General features: G+C 39.1%; 1 protein-coding gene across 8 annotated transcripts; it reads left to right on the top strand.

Annotated features, from left to right (window-relative positions):
- Nucleotides 1–52: 52 nt before the first annotated feature.
- Nucleotides 53–7,337, top strand: LOC117221229 (microtubule-associated protein RP/EB family member 1). 8 transcript variants are annotated; one of them, XM_076526932.1, is made up of 7 exons: nt 53–202; nt 1,454–1,746; nt 3,387–3,618; nt 3,833–3,886; nt 4,477–4,568; nt 4,664–4,819; nt 4,903–7,337. In XM_076526932.1, exons 2-7 carry the CDS (start codon nt 1,480–1,482, stop codon nt 4,969–4,971), a joined length of 870 nt encoding a protein of 289 aa, XP_076383047.1. In that variant the 5' UTR covers nt 53–202; nt 1,454–1,479; the 3' UTR covers nt 4,972–7,337. The 8 variants fall into 8 exon arrangements, with proteins under 8 accessions (XP_076383047.1, XP_033327905.1, XP_033327899.1 ...); XM_033472008.2 differs by having other exon boundaries at nt 82–349; XM_033472011.2 differs by lacking the exon at nt 53–202 and adding an exon at nt 401–619.
- The last annotated feature ends 13,667 nt before the right edge of the window (nt 7,338–21,004 follow it).

A 21,004-nucleotide genomic window follows, 5' to 3' on the forward strand; every position in this document is an offset into this window, starting at 1 on the left:
ATCTTGTCCAAGATAGCGGACGCGATTGGCCGGACCGCAACTAATGGCGGTAAAATGTGATCTCGCCTTGTGAGATAGGATTAACATTTTAGTCACCGCCTCCGCTATTAACGGAAATCGCGAATTCTTCAGTTTTGAACGTATCTCGGAGCAACGAACTTCTTTAACGCCGGTTGAATTTGTTCGCTAAAAATCTAGCACGGTACGTGCGTATCATCCGTTTATCTTTAAGGTAACCGTTACAAGTTTCACCTGTGTGCGCATTTGAACGATCTAGTATACATTTGTCATCTGCGTGCGGGAACGGGAACCACTCCCGATTGGTGTTACAGTGTTTCCGTAATACTCGGTAAGTCATTATACGGGTATTTTAAGGTTTTTTATGGACATCGAACACTTCCCGATAGATTTTCGATGGAAAGCAACGGTTGCTCTCGCGCTTGAATGAATATATTCATTCTTCGATATCTTGGTATTGCGTAGATGGAACACCGAACCTGTCGATGAACAGTTTCAGACCAAAAAAGTGAATGGAACGTTATTCCTTTTATGTCTGACATAGTTTGAACCATTTAAGGAACATCGTGTGATTGTTTTACTGCTCGTGGAAAGATCTACGGTATTCTTTTGATACAGCTGTTGTCTTTTTTATTACCAGCTCGTTACTATCGCCCCCACCATTTCTATTTATCAATCTTGTTCTCTCTCGCATCTTCAATAAAACGAAAAAGAACCGCCACGGATGACCATCTCGTTATGAGCTCGTCGCCGGTGCCAGATCGTTTATTCATAGTAAAACATTTGTGTGTTATATTTGTTAACCGCAATTGCGACGGACTTTGGAACGCTGCGGTCTTGTAATTAACGTTTATATATTTTTTTAAATTGTATTTCAATGTTATTGATAAAGACACGGTGCAAGATCGATATTGAATTTAATTATAGTTATAAATTTAATAATAATCTAGAACCATAGTTAACCATACCGTTGCAATCGTACGTTATGTAAATATATAATTTCCAATAGTTAATTGCTTCGATTTAGTTCCATGATCATACAAAATATTTCTATGTCTTTGATAACATAAAACATCATAGTGCAAAGGAGATTTTTATAAAGTATTTTTTGATAATACGAGGTTCCTTGTATATTTTGCAGATAAAGTTCTACTTTTTGATTGCGAGAAGTTTATATATACACTCCCGAAGGTCTATTACATATTAAATTTTTATTGGTGTACCGTTGCATTAATCTAATGTTATTCGATTTTAGTTATCGAAAAATGATTTGTTGCCTTTCTGTTTGTGTTGCAAACAAAGGCAATTACTAAAATTGTTACCCGATAATTTTCTTGGAAAGATTTACGTTAAACGGACTTAGATAAAAGCTATATGTGTCTATATAGGTTTATACTTATTACGTGAAAATAATGCCTTCATTGTTCTTTTCCAGACACTGATTTAATCAAGGATACCAAGATGGCTGTTAATGTCTACGCAACAAATGTAACAACGGAAAACTTAAGCCGACATGATATGCTGGCTTGGGTAAACGACTGTTTGCAAGCGTCGTTTACCAAGATCGAAGAATTATGCACTGGAGCGGTTTACTGTCAATTTATGGACATGCTCTTCCCAGGTAGCGTCCCTTTAAAAAGGGTGAAATTCAAGACAAATCTAGAGCATGAATATATACAGAATTTTAAAATTCTGCAAGGGGGTTTCAAAAAAATGAATGTAGATAAGGTAAGTGCGTAACTTAATGACATTTATCGAAAGCACTTTAGGTAAACATAGCGTTTAAGTTTTGAGCAAAGAATGTTCTTTACTCAAAATACATATCCGATAATAATTGTAGAATTCATAATAGTATTGTCAAAAGGGGTCTTTCTACATTAGTGCTTAAAAAACACCACCGTACAGATCAGTAGCAAAAAAAATATATATATATATATAATTTTGTCAATTCTTTTTATTATAGGAAGACCCTTTACACTTAGAACTTAATATAGTTGAACAATAACAATAGATTGAAATACACATTAATGAAATAAGACACTGGTATCAAGGTAAACTTCAATGATGTAACCAGATACCATGTCAATATACGGAATCATATTGCTCCACACAAAACAGTTTTGTTACATTAACTATAAACTTCGGAAAATCATAATCCTATTGTTCACGAAATGGTTCAGGTAATACCAGTGGATAAGTTAATAAAAGGCCGCTTTCAAGATAATTTTGAGTTTCTACAATGGTTCAAGAAATTCTTTGATGCAAATTATGATGGCCGTGAATACGAAGCTTATGAAGCCCGTGGTTGTATACCACTGGGTTCTGGGGTTGATGGAACACATAATTTGTCGAATCCTCAGTTGGTACTTTTGCCTCCTCAGCCAAAACAGTCAAATATGCAGCAAAAGCATATTCAACAACGTAACATTGCCCCTCGCCAACAGCAGGGTATAGCATTATTGTGTCAATCTAATCATGTTACTTTTTGCATGCTATCATGATATTTATAAAGATAAAAAAAAGATCATTTGTATGCTGCATAAACGAGTATTCTGGCTATGTATTGCACTTTTCTTATACATTTAGATACTTTAGGGGCAACTGTTGTAAAGTAGGAAGCACCAGCTTTTGCAATTTTAGCCACATATACATGTACAGTTCTGCAATTTCGATCATTACAATAGCACAGTATCACCTTATTGTTCATCTATTTTAAGTATAAGGAAATTCGTTCTATTTTATTATTGCATTATCTTTAGCCATGCACACGATCCCATGTAAAATCTCTGATCATATACTCAGTACACGATTTAAATTTCTGAAATGCTTATTTACTACATAGGCAGAATGCTATGATGACTGTTTGTTATTTTTAACAGTCTATAAATATACCTAAGTAGGGGGTAACAGATTGTCTTAGGGACACACAACAGACTGAATTTTCCTTAATCTTCTTATGAAATCTTTACGTACAAAGTATTAATGTATTACAATTTCGAGACAAAGAAATATACAAAATATACAGAAATATACAAAAAAAATATACAAAATCCAATGTGTACTTAAACATGTGTCCACAAAAATAATTTATATTTGTTTACTTGTCCATTTTATTTATATGGAATCGATACAATTTTATTATTTTAATTGTTTGCAAATATATGGTCGCCACTGTATATGACAATACTTTACATGATACAACTACAATGACACACGTGTTATATTACATGTTACAAACATTTTATACGTTACAACACCTACCTTGAATTAAATTTTTGTTGATCCTTCCTTGCGTCGTGCAGTTTCATTAATGTATCTTTCTTTTTTTTTTATTTCGTTCCACAAGTTTTTTTGCTAATCATTTGCAGATTGTCCCCATTGATAGGCTGGTGAAAGGTCGCTTTCAAGATAATTTTGAATTTCTGCAATGGTTCAAGAAATTCTTTGATGCAAATTACTCTAGAACGGAGCCATACGATGCTCTGGCTATGAGAGCAGGAGAGACCATGGGAAGTGGTGGCAGTAATGCACCACATGGCACTAATCCAAAGCGCACCACTCCTCGTGATGTAGCTTTACCTAAAGCACCAGCTCGTATCGGTATATTGTTTCACATGTTTTTTCTCTTATGTTGTATTTGATTTTACATCACTAAACATAATGCAGAAAGATCTTGAAAATCAGCAATGTGTAAAACAAAAAAAAAACAATCAATCATATATTGAGCATTGGCTTTCTCCTAACTGATTAAAATTAATAATAAAGGAACAGGGTTGTTTGACTTAATAACACAAGAAAAAAAATTTCACTTCAGGTGAGGGAACTACGGCTCCTGCACACACAGCTAGTCCCAAGTCTATAAGCAATAGTAATTATTTATTTTTAATATTTTATGCTCGTTTTCCTTATTTTTTCTTTTATTTTTTTTACTGTTAAGAAGTTCAAAAGAGGATAGCCATCTAAACAGATTTATTAAAAACATTGGGAATTTTGCCAAAGATTCTTCCGAATCCTTTGGACCTAGTACAAAGTTTTGATTGTTCATCCTTTATTTAACGACTTAAAGAAGTAAATTTTATCCGTATGATTAAATTGCTGCATGAAATTAGCGAAATTTTGTTAAATGCTCCTGTTGATAATTCGTTTACCATTCGATCAATTTGAACATTTAAGTATCCATAAGTACAGCGTGTAAACACATTGATGCATGCCCTCTCACCCTCTATTCATTTATTCGTTCACAGTATTTTGCATAAACTGTTGCGCATAGAATCAGAATGTTCATATTGCTTGTCAAATGTTTACATAGTATTATGTTTTTCATCAATGTAGATTTTCTATTAAGTATTCTTTTGCCCATCGTATTTAAAATATCTGTGTAAATATAGTATGTATATGTATTTCTAGTGTACAAAATGAACAACAAATCATAATAATGCGTTGAATTTTTCAATCTAGTTAATAAAGTACCAGCACATCGCCCGCCAGTAAAAACCGGCCCGGTCGGTAACCGTGGGGACAATGGAAAAGTTGAGGAACTCAGTGCTCAGGTAATAAAAAAAAAGTCAAATATGATTTCACTCTAAAATCGATTCCAGGTTATCGATAATATATTTTTACAATGTAATGTACTTTTTTTCCTTAGTTGGTAGAGTTAAAAATGTCGGTGGAGGGTTTAGAAAAAGAACGAGACTTCTATTTTGGCAAATTGCGCGATATCGAAGTGATGTGCCAAGATTGTGATAACGGAGATCCTCCTCCTATAGTACAGAAGATCTTAGAAGTTCTTTACGCCACGGAGGTAGAGTTTCAACGAACTTTGTCCATCGGAAGCATCCCTAATATCTCTATGTAACACTGAACATAAATTGCTTTTTCTTACAGGAAGGATTTGCGCCACCTGAAGAGTTAGAGGGAGATGGACTCGCGCCTGACGACGAAGAAGAATATTAATTTTACTTTTTTGTACAATTATTATAAAAAAGTTAACAGCAAAGTCCATGTGCGTTTCAGTTTCTTACGTTTGTGAGTCAGTATCAGTACCCTTTGCATAATCGATGAAGCTACTTTGTATAGCTATTTAAGCATTTTGCGCCTTAATTTCGTTACGGAGATCACCGAATTCATTGGAGGTTCGCACGTAATTAAGATAGTGCGGGAGAGAGAGAGCGAGAGAGAGAGAGAGAAAGTGAGCGAGAAAGCGAGCGAGAAAGAGAGAAAGAAAAAAAGATATATGTCGAGAATAATGCACTCAAATAACTTGTATTCTACGACAAGTAGCTATTAAGAGGAAAACAGAATTAGCGATTTACATATTGTCATAGTTCTTTATCGTATTACGAATAAAGGTAGAGCTTTGAACATTCACGAGTTACAAAGTGTATCGAGAGAAAAAAAATACTAAAAAAGAAGAAATTAAAAATGATTCAGACGTCTGTCTGGTCTACTTTGTTATACAGTGATAATTCTGTTAACTATGTTTCATTCATGTGTGAGTGTTTTTTCATTTTTTAATTGTTTGTAAATGCACTATGTTTTTATCGATAAATAAGATATCAATCTTGTCAGTTTATCTTTTCGTACCTTGTTGTAGTTCCCCCAGAGAGACAGAGTGTAGAATTATATTCGTGTATAATTATAGCGCTGTTTAACTTGTTCGTGCAACATATGAAAAAAAAAGAAGAAGAAATGTGCTGCGTAATTGATTGTTAAATACATTTATTTACTTATAATTAGCGGAGAAAAAAACTACACAATATGTATGTTGGAAGCACGGAGATGACACACTGAATTCTACGGGTTTTTATAAATTTCCTTTTTGTTCTCGAATCCTCGTTGTAACGGAAAAGAAAGCGTTTTCTTTTTTACGGTCGAAACGAATAACTGCGACAGAATTGCGATCAATTTTCTTTCGGCGAAAATAGGATATACAAAATGTTAATGATCGATTTTTGTTCCCGGTACTGAATTCTGGAGATGCAAAAGACAGATCGACGGAGATTCGATTTTAATCGGTGCGTACTTTTTGATTTTGCAATATTATCGGTTGCGCCGAGGCTCTGGCGATCGTCTTTGCGTCTCCATGGTCCGTCTTTCAGAACAAGAATGGCCTTATACAATCAACTTCCGATTGCAAGAGAAGTACGAAATGTAGTTCGCAAGAAAATACACTCTTGTCAAAAATTACGATAATGGGTTTCAAAGATTCGACGCTTCTTTTTTACTAACTCGACATACAGGGTGTTGAACAAAAGCATTCAATATTTATATGATATATTATATTATATTATATATATATAATTATTGAATGCTACAGTACACACTGTACCGAGTAAAAAGGCCTTAGTAAACATAGCTAGATTTCATTGAGAATCAGTCAATTGTGAACCTAAATAGTATTACACGGTTACATCGATATTACACATTTATTATCAATCATAATGTTAGCAAACAGAAATGTTTATATCTCAGGAACGGTTGACCTTCCGACCTATGTTTACCAAGGCGTTTTTAAATCAGCACAGTGCGTCCTATATACCACATATATATATATACATATTATATTTAAAGTGGAATTTTTGCTGGCTGTGTAACATTAAATTCCAGATGGGTTGTTCATTTATTTACAGCAGTTCTGAATATGCATTTTAAGTCAATTCGATTCTCGAACTTTTTGACAAGAGGTCATTTTTTTAAACATCGAACCCTTTAATTATTAGAGCGAACGTGAAGTAAATATATATTTCCGAGTATCGCAACGCGGATAATCGCTTCATTAAAGAGACTTTAAAAAAAAAAAGAACAAAATCAAGAAACGAAATTGTAAAAGTGCGTGGCTCGGAGTGTGTGCGTGTGCGTGTGTGAAAGTAAAAAAGAAACGAGCGAAAGGATGTTCTTCAACGCGCAGAGGCGAACTATCGACGCAAGTATTTCCCTGCGCGCGGTGTATACGTGTATGACTGTTTAATTGTGTGCCTCGGAGAAAAATTAACGTAACGAAGCAAGGAATCGTCGACTCTATCACACGAATACAAAATTGTATCACGATTTTAGATTCCTAAGAGCAGATATATCTTGTAAGAAATGCGTCCATTCTATTGTTATATTGTATTGTTTTTTCTTTTTGATGATCGGCGCGCGTACCGTGCTGTGCGTGTCACTTTTTAAAAAAAGGCGAAAGATTCACCGGTTTCAACTTAACGCTAATAACGTTCATTGCTCTCTGTGTGCGTAATACAGCGGTCATTGTAAAAAAAAAAATATGCTTCAAAATTTGGAAATTCTATCGATGAGGTAATAAACGTTTAATAGAATTCAAATACTATTGTTTCTTATTAATTGTTATAAACTTATCACAGAAACAGAATTGTAATGGCTCTCCGGTTCAGTTGGGAATGTTATATCATTTTGGATACAGCACGCTTTATTTTATTATTATGTTTCATTTGTATTAGTTTGAAGCAAAAAAAGTACTGGAAAATCTGAACTCACTCAAACTTAATTTCATTAAATGCGAGAATAATTGTTGCGAGATAGATTTAGGTAGACAATTTATGTATATCTTTTTATGTAAGAAGATAGTGCATTTCAAGGTCAATTCATTTACCTAAATATATCATATTTATATATATATATATATATATATATATATATATAATATAATAATATAATATACTAATATAAATAATATATAATATAAAAAAATATATATATATATAAATATGATATATGTTATATGATATAACGAAATACAATAGGGACACGTTTTAGCTCTCAGAGTGACTTCGACTGTTTCCGACTGCGCCGTACGAGGAGGGCAGCGAGAGTCGCTTTACCATACTGCCTGCCCCACTTCTCCAAATTTGGAGTCTAACATCCAAACCTGGCAACCGTGGTATGGATTCTAACACAAGCAACGCAGAAATGGTCTCTGAGCTACAGAAGTTTTTATTTGAAATACTTTCATTCAACAATTACGTGGCTATTCTCGTTGACTTGTTCAAAAGTCCATTTTCAATTTTTTATACATATTAAATTGTGAAAAATTTGGAAATCTTTATATTACAATGTTAATTACAATTTTAATGCAAAATGTAATGGTCTAATAATAATAGTAACTAGTCTAAGGCCTAAGGGATCTATAGAAAAAAAGCATGCTCTTAAATATTTTCAGTTTATAAATTTATATTAACAAATATCTGCAGACTTTGGCCTGGATGCGTTTATTTTTCTCCGGCTTTTGTTTTAAACACTTTATCTTATCATTAGAAACTAATATAAATCGGGGCAGATCGGAAAAGTAATGTGTTAAATTAGAAAAGAATAATTTTTCTAGTTTATTAATGGAAAATAGAAAATTTTAAAAGAATGCGTGAGTCGATTCTGATAACTTTGGAGTATGCTATAAAGACTATATTCTGAACAATTTCTAAGATACGTATTTGCAAAAGATTATTGTTTTTACTACGTCTAATTATACTACTCAATTAATTCATAATACTTTCGTGAGGATATATTGAAAATAATATAAAATAATATAATATATTCGAAATAAATATATCTTGTGAACTGTTATTCGTCAAGATCTAAAAATAATGCTAAAACTGTAAATCCTATAAAATTAACGTTATATATTATTACAAGCATATTATTATATTATTATAATTATTAGAAATAATAGTACAACACTCCATAAAAATAATTATTAGTATTACTGTACTTATTAGTATTTGTACTTATATTAGTACTTTATTATATTACTGTACTTATTAAGTGTCCTTATTAGTATTTCTGTACCATATATTCCATAAATACTATTCAGCACCCGTAGCAGGAATGAACTATACAATATACTCGCTTCCTGCTAACGCGCCGTAATTCGCGAGCCATCGGTAACGTCGCACCGACGCCTCGTCCGTGTCGCGTACGGTCACCGGAGCCCCGGCACAATGGCGGCGCTCGACTCCGAACTCCGCCGCCAGATGGCGGCACAAGTGTGGCTCGTGCGCAGGCTCGATAAAATTTGTGTCATACATTCCAGTTTGTGCTTGTCAATGCAACAGGTGTCACGGACCGTTGAGTTTTCGCGTGCGAGTTTTTAATCCGGTGTGTTTACCGCGCGTCTCTCAATTTGTCCCGTGTTTTCGCGTCCGCGAGAAAATACATCCCGCAGATCCGCGTCGATCTTCCATTCCAATCGGAGCAACATTGTCGTATCTTTCGCCGAAAGTGTGTGTGTGTGTGTGTATGCACGTCGGAAAGTGATTTAGTAGCGTAAAACGCATCTCGTGTTCGCGAGAAAGGAACGGCGCGGAACCGCCAAGGTAAGAGAATCATTGAATGTTTACACGGGATCGGAAAAACTGATCGACGCATTATTCGCGTCGGATTGAACGCGAATTACTCGCCGTTTAATAATTCTCCGACGGCGACACGTGCGCGAGTGTACGCGATTTACATAACTGTTGTTCTTTAAACGCCGACGAAGGCTGCTGCCATCCGTTCCGAGGATGGCGCGTGTTTCGTGTCATTCGGTGCCCACTTTATGACTCAATGCGCACCGGATCGAGCACGACGCGATTCAAACGTCGAAACAGGTAAACGCTCCGCCTTTGTCTCGCTTCATTCTACGACCGAGAAAATTCTCTTTCTCGCATACTTTTCGCGTGATCGAACGCCTCGTATGGAAAAATGTTTTCCTCGGCTCGCAACGCAATTTTCTGCGTCTCGTGGATTTATGGCGCACGCCATAAAGGCGTGAATGGCGTGTTAATTTTCAAATAACGTAACGGCCCGTGACCTTAAACGTTTTTATTCATTAAAGGGAAATTCCAAGTGCGTGTAACATTTGGATTTTATGCGTTCTCTTTTAGGAGGTTCGATGAAAATGTTCATTTCGTGATTTCGATTTCGTGTTAGAGACATTATTATGGTTTTCCGTTCGTCGAGTACGGCGTAACTGGCGTCGAGTTCGTCGCCGGGATCGTAATTAACAATGTCGGCGATTTTTCTAGCCGCGTGGCTAAGTGAATGGCCTGGCATTCGCACGCGTCCAAAGGAAACCCGTTTCGTGCACGTGGGTGGCGGGAAAAAATGCGGGAACCTACGCGAGTTTCACGCATTTGGCGTGTTTCAACGATCGAACGTCCCCGCGGCCTTTATAGAGGTCGATTCAAAAACGGTTGCCGCGCGCATATTCGATGCTTTGCTTTTGAAAAGAGGCCCGATAGCAAAATTGTTTCATTTTGAAAATACCGTGGATCTTGATCGCAGATAAAATAAGGTGGAATATCGATAAATATGGAATATATAGTTGATAATAATAGAATGAGACTAAGACTGAATAAAATAGAGGCTATAGAAATAGAAATGATAAAAAATGCGTTTTATTCTAATCGATTTAAGACGGTTGGAGTTGTGATTTTATTGAATATTATCGAGTCGAGGTTTATTTATTTAACGAAACGACCCGTAACAGATATATTATATTATAATATTATAATATTATAATATTATAATATTATTATAATATTATATATATAATAATATATTATAATATTATTATTAGATTTATTTATTTAACGAAACGACCCGTAACAGATATATTATATTATTATATTATAATATTATAATATTATATTATTATATTATATTATTATATTTTAGTCGTTCATAAATCTTTTCTAGACCCTTCAATCACGACAACGAATTTTTACAACTACAATATAACTGCATGCCTCGCGTATAAGTCACGTGGTACAATGGCGGCCCGCCCAATGACGCGAGAACAGCGCACAATACGTGTATAATACTTACATTGTCGTAGGGTGGAGAAAGGGATCTTTAGCCGCGCGTGTATAGTAAAGACTGAAAGAGCCGGACGAACGATAGGTTATTATTATTATTATTATTATTATTATTATTATTATTCTCGGTAACCTAAAATTAGCTTCTACAGTATCTATCCGTGTACCGTGAATAGGACTTCTTCGGAGAAATTGCTCTCACCGCAATACACAAATAAACCGAATATTTACACCGGCGACACTTTTCTCCGAGAGCGAGAGAGAGAGAGAGATTTCAGCCGGATCGTTGACAGATCTTTTGTTCGCACGCTTGGCGAACGTTTCGCACGCTCGCTACCAGGTGGCTTTACACCAACATTATCGGATTAGGTTTAATAACAGCCTTTATGACTCACTGACCTCCGTCATCATGCCACGCTCTCGCTTCTCTCCTTCGTCGTTCGCTTCGTTTTAGGCGCGAACGGTGAAACTCCATTTATTCATCTTGTCCTCCTGCTTCTCTTCTTCGTTTCTACCGTTCGTTTCGTACTACAGGCTGTCCCAAAAATGTCTCGCAATCCGGAAACGGCGGGTTCCTCGGATCATTCGAAGCAACTTCTTCCTTTACGAAAATGTTCTCCGAGGCACCGTTAACGAGTTATCAACGAAAAACAGCGACCAATAAGAATCGAGTACGGCTGACGCGAGGCGGCCCCGCCAACCGGCGCGCGAAGCCCAGTTCCGCCCATTGGCTCGGTCGCCGCGCGCCAGCCGAGCTCGCCTCTCATTGGTCACTGTTTTTCGTTGATAACTCGTTAACGGCGCTTCGGAGAACATTTTTGTAAAGGAAAAAGTTGCTTCGAATGACCCGAGGAACCCGCCACTTTCGGATTGCGAGACATTTTTGGGACACCCTGTATTACTGGCCCTCTTTGCCGGCCGAATGTTTACGCTTCGAACAGCGTCAAACCGCTCCGTCATGGACAATAGAGATCGCAATAATAATAATATTATTATTATTATTATTCGTGCTCGAATCCTGTGAGCTGTTAGGTTAGGTCGCCGCAACGTAACGAGCGCGATCTCGCGGAGAAAAAAATCGTTTTATTATCGTTCCGGTGTTTAAGTGGACGAGCTTGTTAAATCAACCGGCGGGCTGGGAAAACGTGAACCATCCGGCGACAATAGCGCGATTGTTCTCTCGCGAATGCGGTATCGCGCGGGGTACACGCGTTGCGGAGGCGATAACAGAGATAGGATGGATGTCAACGACACAGATAGGTCGGATAAGATTTCTCTTATCCAGATGTGTGCCTACCAGTGTTGACCTCCTCCTCCTCCTTCTCGGTCTCCACAGATTTGTCTGTGGCCTCTTTCCGAACGATTTCCGGACTTTCATCTTTCGTTCCGTTGCTCTGCGCGCCGGTGACATTAATTCGACGGTTTTCGGCTCGTCGAACACGCTTCGAAAAACACGACGGAAATAGCGTCTTCTTTTCGATTTTCTCTTTCATTCGTTTTTCGCGAGACTTCGTTTTAGATTCTACAGGGTGTTCCAAAAATGTCTCGTAATATGGGAATGACGGGTTCCTCGGATCATTTGAAGCAACTTCTTCCTTTACGAAAATGTTCTCCGATCCACCGTTAACGAGTTATTAACGAAAAACAGCGACCAATAAGAATCGAGCACGGCTGGCGCGAGGCGGCCCAGCCAAGCAGCGCGCGAAGCCCAGTTCCGCTCATTGGCTCGGCCGCCGCGCGCCAGCCGAGCTTGCCTCTCATTAGTCGCTGTTTTTCGTTGATAACTCGTTAACGGTGGATCGGAGAACATTTTCGTAAAGGAAAAAGTTGCTACAAATCACCTGAGGAACCCGCCACTCTTTTTTAAATGATAATGGAACTAGTCTACTAAACGATGGCCAAAATTCTTTTCTTAAGTTTTGCAATTACACACTAGTAATGACAAAACGAAGTAAAAAAACTCTTGTTTCCAACTTTCTTATCTGAGCCCAGAACGGAAATTTAAAAAAATGCCTCCCGTAGGTTTCTATATTCTCCTTATCGTCCCAAGTAATAGTAAAATTAAAATTAAAAAGTAAAAGTAGTAATAAATAAATATAGTAATAAATAATAGTATAAATAAATATAGTAAAATATAGTAATAAATAATAGTATAAATAAATATAGTAAAATATACTAATAAATAATAGTATAAATAAATATAGTAAAATATACTAATAAATAATAGTATAAATAAATATAGTAAAATATACTAATAAATAATAGTATAAATAAATATAGTTAAATATACTACTAATAATAAAATAAGTAAAATGAAGAAAGAAGGCATTTCAGTCCCTCTGTCATCCAAAAAGAATTCAAGTCACTTAGTCCAGCGTTCAAAAAGAGAAAAAATAAAGAAAGAGTTATCGCGTTTTAAAAGGCGTACGCTCGATTTCGTGAGGTAACTGTACACAAGAAAACGAAAGCGGAATAGAAGTCAAGGTCCGCGCCGTCGCGCCCGTATTATCAGCAGGACGGCACAGGCCAGGACGTCCTCCGAGAAATCCGAATATAAAACATTAAATACACGGTCGTAAAGTGGTGTGACCGCTTGCCGAATCGTGGCCGGCGATTAAACAGAATTTTCAACGATGTCGCACCGCCGATTCGACTTTAATAGTCCGTCGCCACGGAGCTCGATCGATGTTGCGCCATTCGAGAACGTTTCCAGGCAATCGTGTCGCGAGTACTGTTCTCACGACGTCGAAAATACATTCGGCACAGCAGATCGGTCCTTTGGCGACCAGTTAGCTGTGGCGCCTTCTTTTCAGAGCGCGCGCGCGCGCACGCGTCTATACGCGTCGCGAGGATCAAGCGACGACGAGTATACTCGTCGAGCACGAAGTAAGCGTCCCTGCTAAAAAATATTGAAGCATAGAGACGGTTTTATTTTATTAAATTAATTGCAATTTTATTACTAATGTTTACTTGATACTTTTTGCGCGCGACGAGTATACTCGTCGAGCACGGATTAAGCGTCCCTGCTAAAAATATTTGAGCATAGAGACGGTTTTATTTGGTCAAATTAATTGTAATTTTATTAGTAATGTTTACTTGATACTTTTAGGGTGCGACGAGTATACTCGTCGAGCACGGAGTAAGCGTCGCTGCTGAAAAATATTGCATCGAACAGACGGTTTTATTCGATTAAATTAATTACAATTTTATTGCTAATATTTATTACTTATATTCTGCTATTTTTTACGCGCGACGAGTATACTCGTCGCGACACAAAATATTCTATGGATAGACAGGACATCGCGTGGGAAACGGATGACGAAAATACACGGTTTCTAGAAGTTACGGTGAATCCAACCTAGGGATGGAGGTCTATGCCCTGTCTGTGTCTCTCTGAATCGATTTTAGGCGCGTGGTCCACCATAGGCGTATACCCCCATGCAGCCAAGCGACGGGAGGAATTCTATCGTCTGCTCTCAGGCGTGTCCCCCGGCGAACAATACGGAGGGAAAATGAATTTTTCAAACGCACGATCGCGGTGATTTGAGCTGTCAAGACGAGCGTATAGATTGCACGCGAAAATTGACAATTTGGGAAGAGGAGATCCGATTATTCGAGCCTTGTTTTTATAGTTGTTGACAATCGGTAAAGAACGTGATAATATCTAAATTATTAATAAAATATAGGGAGCGGGTAAAATGTTTCCCTTTGTTCTACAACCACGTCTGAGAAACGTGGTCACGATTTAGGTCAGAAATTATCACGTCTGAGAGACGTGGTCAAGGTATGAGCCAGAAATGATCACGTCCGAGGGACGTGGTCAAGGTTTGAGCCAGAAATGATCACGTCTGAGAGACGTGGTCAAGATTTAGGCCACAAATGATTACGTCTGAGAGTCGTGGTCAAGATTTGGGCCAGGAATTATCACGTCTGAGGGACGTGGTCAAGATTTTGGCGAGAAATTATCACGTCTGAGAGTCGTGGTCAAAGTTTGAGCCAGAAATTATCACGTCTGAGAGACGTGGTCAAGGTTTGAGCCAGAAATGGTCACGTCTGAGAGACGTGGTCAAGATTTGAGCCAGGTATGATCACGTCTGACAGACGTCAGGCCAAAAATGATCACGTCTGAGAGACGTGATCAAGGTTTGAGCCACAAGTGATCACGTCTGAGAGACGTTTTCGAAAAAAAGTGTTACAGAGTTTCTATCGTTGAAATTCTGAAGAAATTGTCGCCGTCACCTTTCTTCCACAGCTTCGTCGACTTCGGTTACAAAGCGTGGCAGAGAGTGTCGCACGTCGTTCTCAGAAGCGACGCTCAACAAAGAACAATGAAGGGACTGGATTGCGTGGAGCGTAGGCAAAATTTCGTCGTCTCTCCTTCTCTGTCTCTTCAATGTCTCTTTGTCTCCCTGTCTCTTAATTTTACGATCGCTCGTAATCGTAACACGGCCAAATTATTATGGCGGAAATTTCGCGGCGATGCCCGCTCACGCGCCGTAGTTTCGCGAATGATCCCCGCCGTTTATGGCAGTTAGGTTTATTAGCCGGCGTTCTCGCGACAAACTCGGCTCGTTCCTAGCTCTTCCGTTTGAACGAGCAGGCGGCCCGTTTCGCATTCGCGGCGTCGTCCCCGTCGCCATTCAGCACCCGGTTCGAGCGGCTCTAACGTCGCACAGTGGGTCATTTTACGTCGTAAACGCGGCGAAAAGAAAAAACAACAACATTTTCCGTCTGAAATCTCATATATTTACGCGCAACTTTTTGATATTCGATGACACGGTGTGTTATACCGGGTGAGTCGCGCGATTTCTGCAGCCTTTTGAAGTTACGCTAACTTTGAAATTACGCGTCTAATTAAGAAAAGTGTCAAGCTCGCGAAGTCGAAGATTTTTTTTAAGGGGGGCAACGGTGTGAAAATGTTCAATTATCAAGTCTGAGAGACGTCAGGCCACAAATGAACACGTCTGAGAGACGTCGTCAAGATTTTGGTTAGAAATTATCACGTCTCAGAGTCGTGGTCAAGATTTGAGCCTCAAATTATCACGTCTGAGAGACGTGGTCAAGATTTAGGCTAGAAATTATCACGTCTGAGAGATATAGTTAAGGTTTGAGCCTCAAATTATCACGTCTGAGAGACGTGATCAAGATTTAGGCCAGAAATTATCACGTCTGAGAGACGTGGTCAAGACTTAGGCTTAGAAATTATCACGTCTGAGAGATGTAGTTAAGATTTAGGCTACAAATTATCACATCTGAGAGATGTAGTGAAGATTTAGGCTACAAATTATCACATCTGAGAGATGTAGTGAAGATTTGGGCTACAAATTATCACGTCTGAGAGACGTGGTCGAGATTTAGGCCAGAAATTATCACGTCTGAGAGACGTGGTCAAGATTTAGGCTAGAAATTATCACGTCTGAGAGATATAGTTAAGGTTTGAGCCTCAAATTATCACGTCTGAGAGACGTGATCAAGATTTAGGCCAGAAATTATCACGTCTGAGAGACGTGGTCAAGATTTAGGCTAGAAATTATCACGTCTGAGAGATATAGTTAAGGTTTGAGCCTCAAATTATCACGTCTGAGAGACGTGATCAAGATTTAGGCCAGAAATTATCACGTCTGAGAGACGTGGTCAAGACTTAGGCTTAGAAATTATCACGTCTGAGAGATGTAGTTAAGATTTAGGCTACAAATTATCACATCTGAGAGATGTAGTGAAGATTTGGGCTACAAATTATCACGTCTGAGAGACGTGGTCAAGATTTAGGCCAGAAATTATCACGTCTGAGAGTCGTGGTCAAGATTTAGGCTAGAAATTATCACGTCTGAGAGATATAGTTAAGGTTTGAGCCTCAAATTATCACGTCTGAGAGACGTGATCAAGATTTAGGCCAGAAATTATCACGTCTGAGAGACGTGGTCAAGACTTAGGCTTAGAAATTATCACGTCTGAGAGATGTAGTTAAGATTTAGGCTACAAATTATCACGTCTGAGAGATGTAGTTAAGATTTGGGCTACAAATTATCACGTCTGAGAGACGTGGTCAAGATTTAGGCCAGAAATTATCACGTCTGAGAGACGCAAAGGGTGCAAAGGGTGCAAAGGGTGTTAAAAAAAAAATCAGCGAATCCGCGACGTTAAAAACAGCCCAGCGACGAGTTCGACTTTCCCGGGTCGAACCGGCCACGATTTCGGGTTCCTCGACGACTGCGCGCCTGTCTAAAAAGTTGCCGGAGTGGGGGAAGCCGAGCAACTTCTGGAAGGGGCAGGAGTGGGGGGGGAAACGGAGGGAAATTGTAATAAACGCCGCGGGGCTTGAACCGAGGGCACGCAATCCCCGGCGCAGTCGTTCTTATTTCCAGTTCATTACCGCGCCGCCGCTTGTACCGCCGCTCGCTCCCATTGTAAATAATGCAGCACGACACCTGGTACACCCTGTAGATCATGGCCGCGTATGCACGGGAGCGTCGTGTACACACATACGTACGCGGGACCGGGCGTAATATATGCATAATGTATAGGGCAGCGAGTGTGCAGGCGAAATACCTCTGTTGCACGCCGTCGTCCCGTATCACGTAAGCCGCGTACGGCGCAACCCGGCGCGGCCGCGTCCCACAATTGCGGTGCATCGGCTTGCCTGCGCCTGAAATCCATGTACGTACATGCACCCGTGCACGCAGCGCCGCCGTTGCATCGCGCGCAGCGTCGACCGCGTAACAGGCCGCCTATAGACTCTTTCGAGGAATTCAATAATGCATCGGGAATATTCGGATGATATTTTCTCAAGGACGCTAACCCCGCGTGGACACTTTGAGGGAGGGGGAGGGGGAGAATTTTTGCGTTTTTGTATGAAAAATATGGTTTCAAGTTTAGGACTTGAATTCTTTTTCTACTGGAGTTGTAATATATATATATCAAATAAAATTAAATAATAATATTAAAATAATAATCAGATTTTAAAATAGAAAGATATATATTAATATGTAATATATTATATATATTATATTACTATTAATATATATTGATTTATAATATATTATATATATATTATATTATTATTAATATATATTGATACGTAATATATTATATATATTATATTATTATTAATATATACTGATATGTAATATATTATATATACATTATATTTTACAATTATACATAATATTATAATTATAATTATTATCAAATTATGTCACATCATGTCGTATATTACAAATTATTATATTACAAATATTTAGTTCTACAACACATTTATTTTTAATTCAATTTAATATAACTTTACTTCGATTTAATCTTGTTTTATTAGTTTTCATTCAATAAAAATAAAGATATAAAGAAAATTAAACAAATAAATAAAAATAGAGAAATAAATAAAATTGAACAAATAAATAGAGAAATAAAAAGAAATATGAATAGAGAAATCAATAAAATCAAGCAAATAAATAAAAATAGAAAAATAAATAAAAATAGAAATAAATAAAAATAGAGAAATAAATCAAATTAAACAAATAGATAAAAATAAAAATAAGTAAAAATAACCTCGAATCGCGATAAAGTGGCGCGTAACGATAAACATTCATCGAATTCCCCCGCGTCTAATAAAAAAGCTCGAGCTTCTAAATCGGCGAACGTGTTCGAATAACGAATATACAATACAGCGACGCCGCAATATCCGATAATTCACAAATTATTCAGCGTCGCGTAGCTATCTCGTGCACGTCGATCGGCGCAGAATGCGCTTTAATAGAAAGCACCTTTCGTCCCCGGATCTCATAACTTACCGGGTTCGCGAAGGAATTCGACGGATGCTAATTTGATCGCGAAATTCCGGAATACCGACGGGCTCACTCTACGGCCTTCGCGGTTTAGTATCCGATGCTATTCCGATCGGGGACACGCACCGCAGAGTTATATTAACCGCATTTCCGGAAACGGTTCGATTCGCGTCGCTGTATCGAACAATGCCGCGGTCCTGCGGCGAAGTTAGAAAGCCATTCTGATCGCGAGTTCATTGGCGCCGGCCGCGATTCGCCTTCGTTTATTCCGTGCCTTTAACCTTTAATATTCCAAGCTTAACCATACATATAGTCTTAAATCTTACTTCGTTGCTAAATCGTTGCTAATTATAATTGTTACGAGACACTCGATAATGGCTCAATAATTGCTTTCGACGTTAACGCGCATCGTTCCATTCATTTCAGTCATGCCTTCTTAAAGCGCTGCCCGGAAAAACGAGGACGCGAACGTCTGTCCGGTGCCTCGACCATTTTAATCGGCCGAAAACAACGCGACGGCGTGCTTCGAAATCCTTCGAACACGATTACGAAGGACGATTTTATCTCGAAACGGCTTCCCTCCGGAACAGCGACGGCGAACCGTTTCGAGAAACGGGCGCTTAAATTCGTGCCAAATCGTGGCCCGCGTTCCCAACGAGCTCCGCGCGCGAATCAACTTTTCGTCGAAGACGTTTTCCACGGAAATATCCTTTTCGCCGGCATTCGGCGCACATTTGGCTCCGGCAGCGCCGCGCGCCGCGGCGATCTTCTCCGAGAAATCGCACGAAAGAAACGTCCCGCGAAATTTTCCGCGACGCCGGTCTATCTGGCAGCGCGACAGTTGCTTAAGGACACGTTTTTCGGGGCGCGCAAATAAGCTGAAAATCAGTTTAGGCCCCGCCGCGACGTTAACGTTTAAGCTCGCGACCCGCGGCAAGCGACGGATAACTCTGTTACAATAATCGAATCGAGTTGTCTGGCTCTATAAAGGCTTCGGAGCATGTGCGCGCGTCTACACGTATGTATAATAGTATGCGGAGTCGCGGAGGAAACGCGTATCGCAAGAATACGGGCTGGAAAGCGATAGCTCGCTTTGTAATCGGGTTTACACGCGCGCGGCCGCGCCACCGCGCCGCGGCGCATACTTATGCGAGCACGGCGGCACAATGATTCTGTCGCAAGTGTTCCTTCCCTGTAATTATGCCTACGCTTCCATTCGTCGCGGCCGAATGTGTTTCCTCTCGACATCGACCGCGATTCGATCCTGCGATTTACGGTAATGTCTCCCAAACTGACGCTCGGATTGCGCAGAAAAATGGACAATTTCGGGAGAAAAGATACGATTATTTGCGCTTCGCGGCTCGCTTTTATAGTTGCCGATTGTCAACAATTATAAAAACGAGGTGCAACGCTCGAACAATCGTGCTTTCTCTTCCCAGATTCTCCATTTTTGTTCCTAAACTTAGCGTCAATTAGGGAGAACTTACTGCACGGCAATGTCTCCCTTACTGACGCTCAGATCGCGCAGAAAAATGGACAATTTCGGGAGAAAAGATACGATTATTTGCGCTTCGCGGCTCGCTTTTATAGTTGCCGATTGTCAACAATTATAAAAACGAGGTGCAACGATCGAACAATCGCGCTTTCTCTTCCCAAGTTCTCCATTTTTGTTCCCAAACTTAGCGTCAATTAGGGAGAACTTACTGCACGGCAATGTCTCCCTTACTGACGCTCAGATCGCGCAGAAAAATGGACGATTTGGGAAGTGGAGATACGATTATTCGAGCTCCGCGGCTCGTTTTCATTTATCGTCGACAATTCGTAACTATAGAAACGAACCGCGAGGCTCTGATAATCCTAATTAGAGAGACATTACTGTATTTCGTGCTAGAAAAATCGTTCTACAGTAATGTCTCCCAAACTGACGCTCGGAATGCGCAGAAAAATGGACAATTTCGGGAGAAAAGATACGGTTATTTGCGTTTCGCGGCTCGTTTTTATAGTTGCCGATTGTCAACAATTATAAAAACGAAATGCAACGCTCGAACAGTCGTGCCTTTCCTTCCCAAATTCTCCATTTTTGTTCCCAAACTTAGCGTCAATTAGGGAGAACTTACTGCACGGCAATGTCTCCCTTACTGACGCTCAGATCGCGCAGAAAAATGGACGATTTGGGAAGAGGAGATACGATTATTCGCGCCTCGAGGCTCGTTTTTATAGTTGTTGACAATTCGTGACTATAAAAATGAACAGCAAGAATTGAATAATCGTCTCTCTTCTCCCTAATTTGTCCAGCACGTCGCGTCGCTCGAAAATCAAGAAACGAGGTCGAGCTCGTCAAAGAGTCCGGAACAGTGTGACTCACATATTTCCGTCGGAAGAAATCATTTCAGAAGCCGCGAT

The sequence above is a fragment of the Megalopta genalis genome, chromosome 16, assembly GCF_051020955.1.
Source record: "Megalopta genalis isolate 19385.01 chromosome 16, iyMegGena1_principal, whole genome shotgun sequence".
NCBI classification, from domain to species: domain Eukaryota; kingdom Metazoa; phylum Arthropoda; class Insecta; order Hymenoptera; family Halictidae; genus Megalopta; species Megalopta genalis.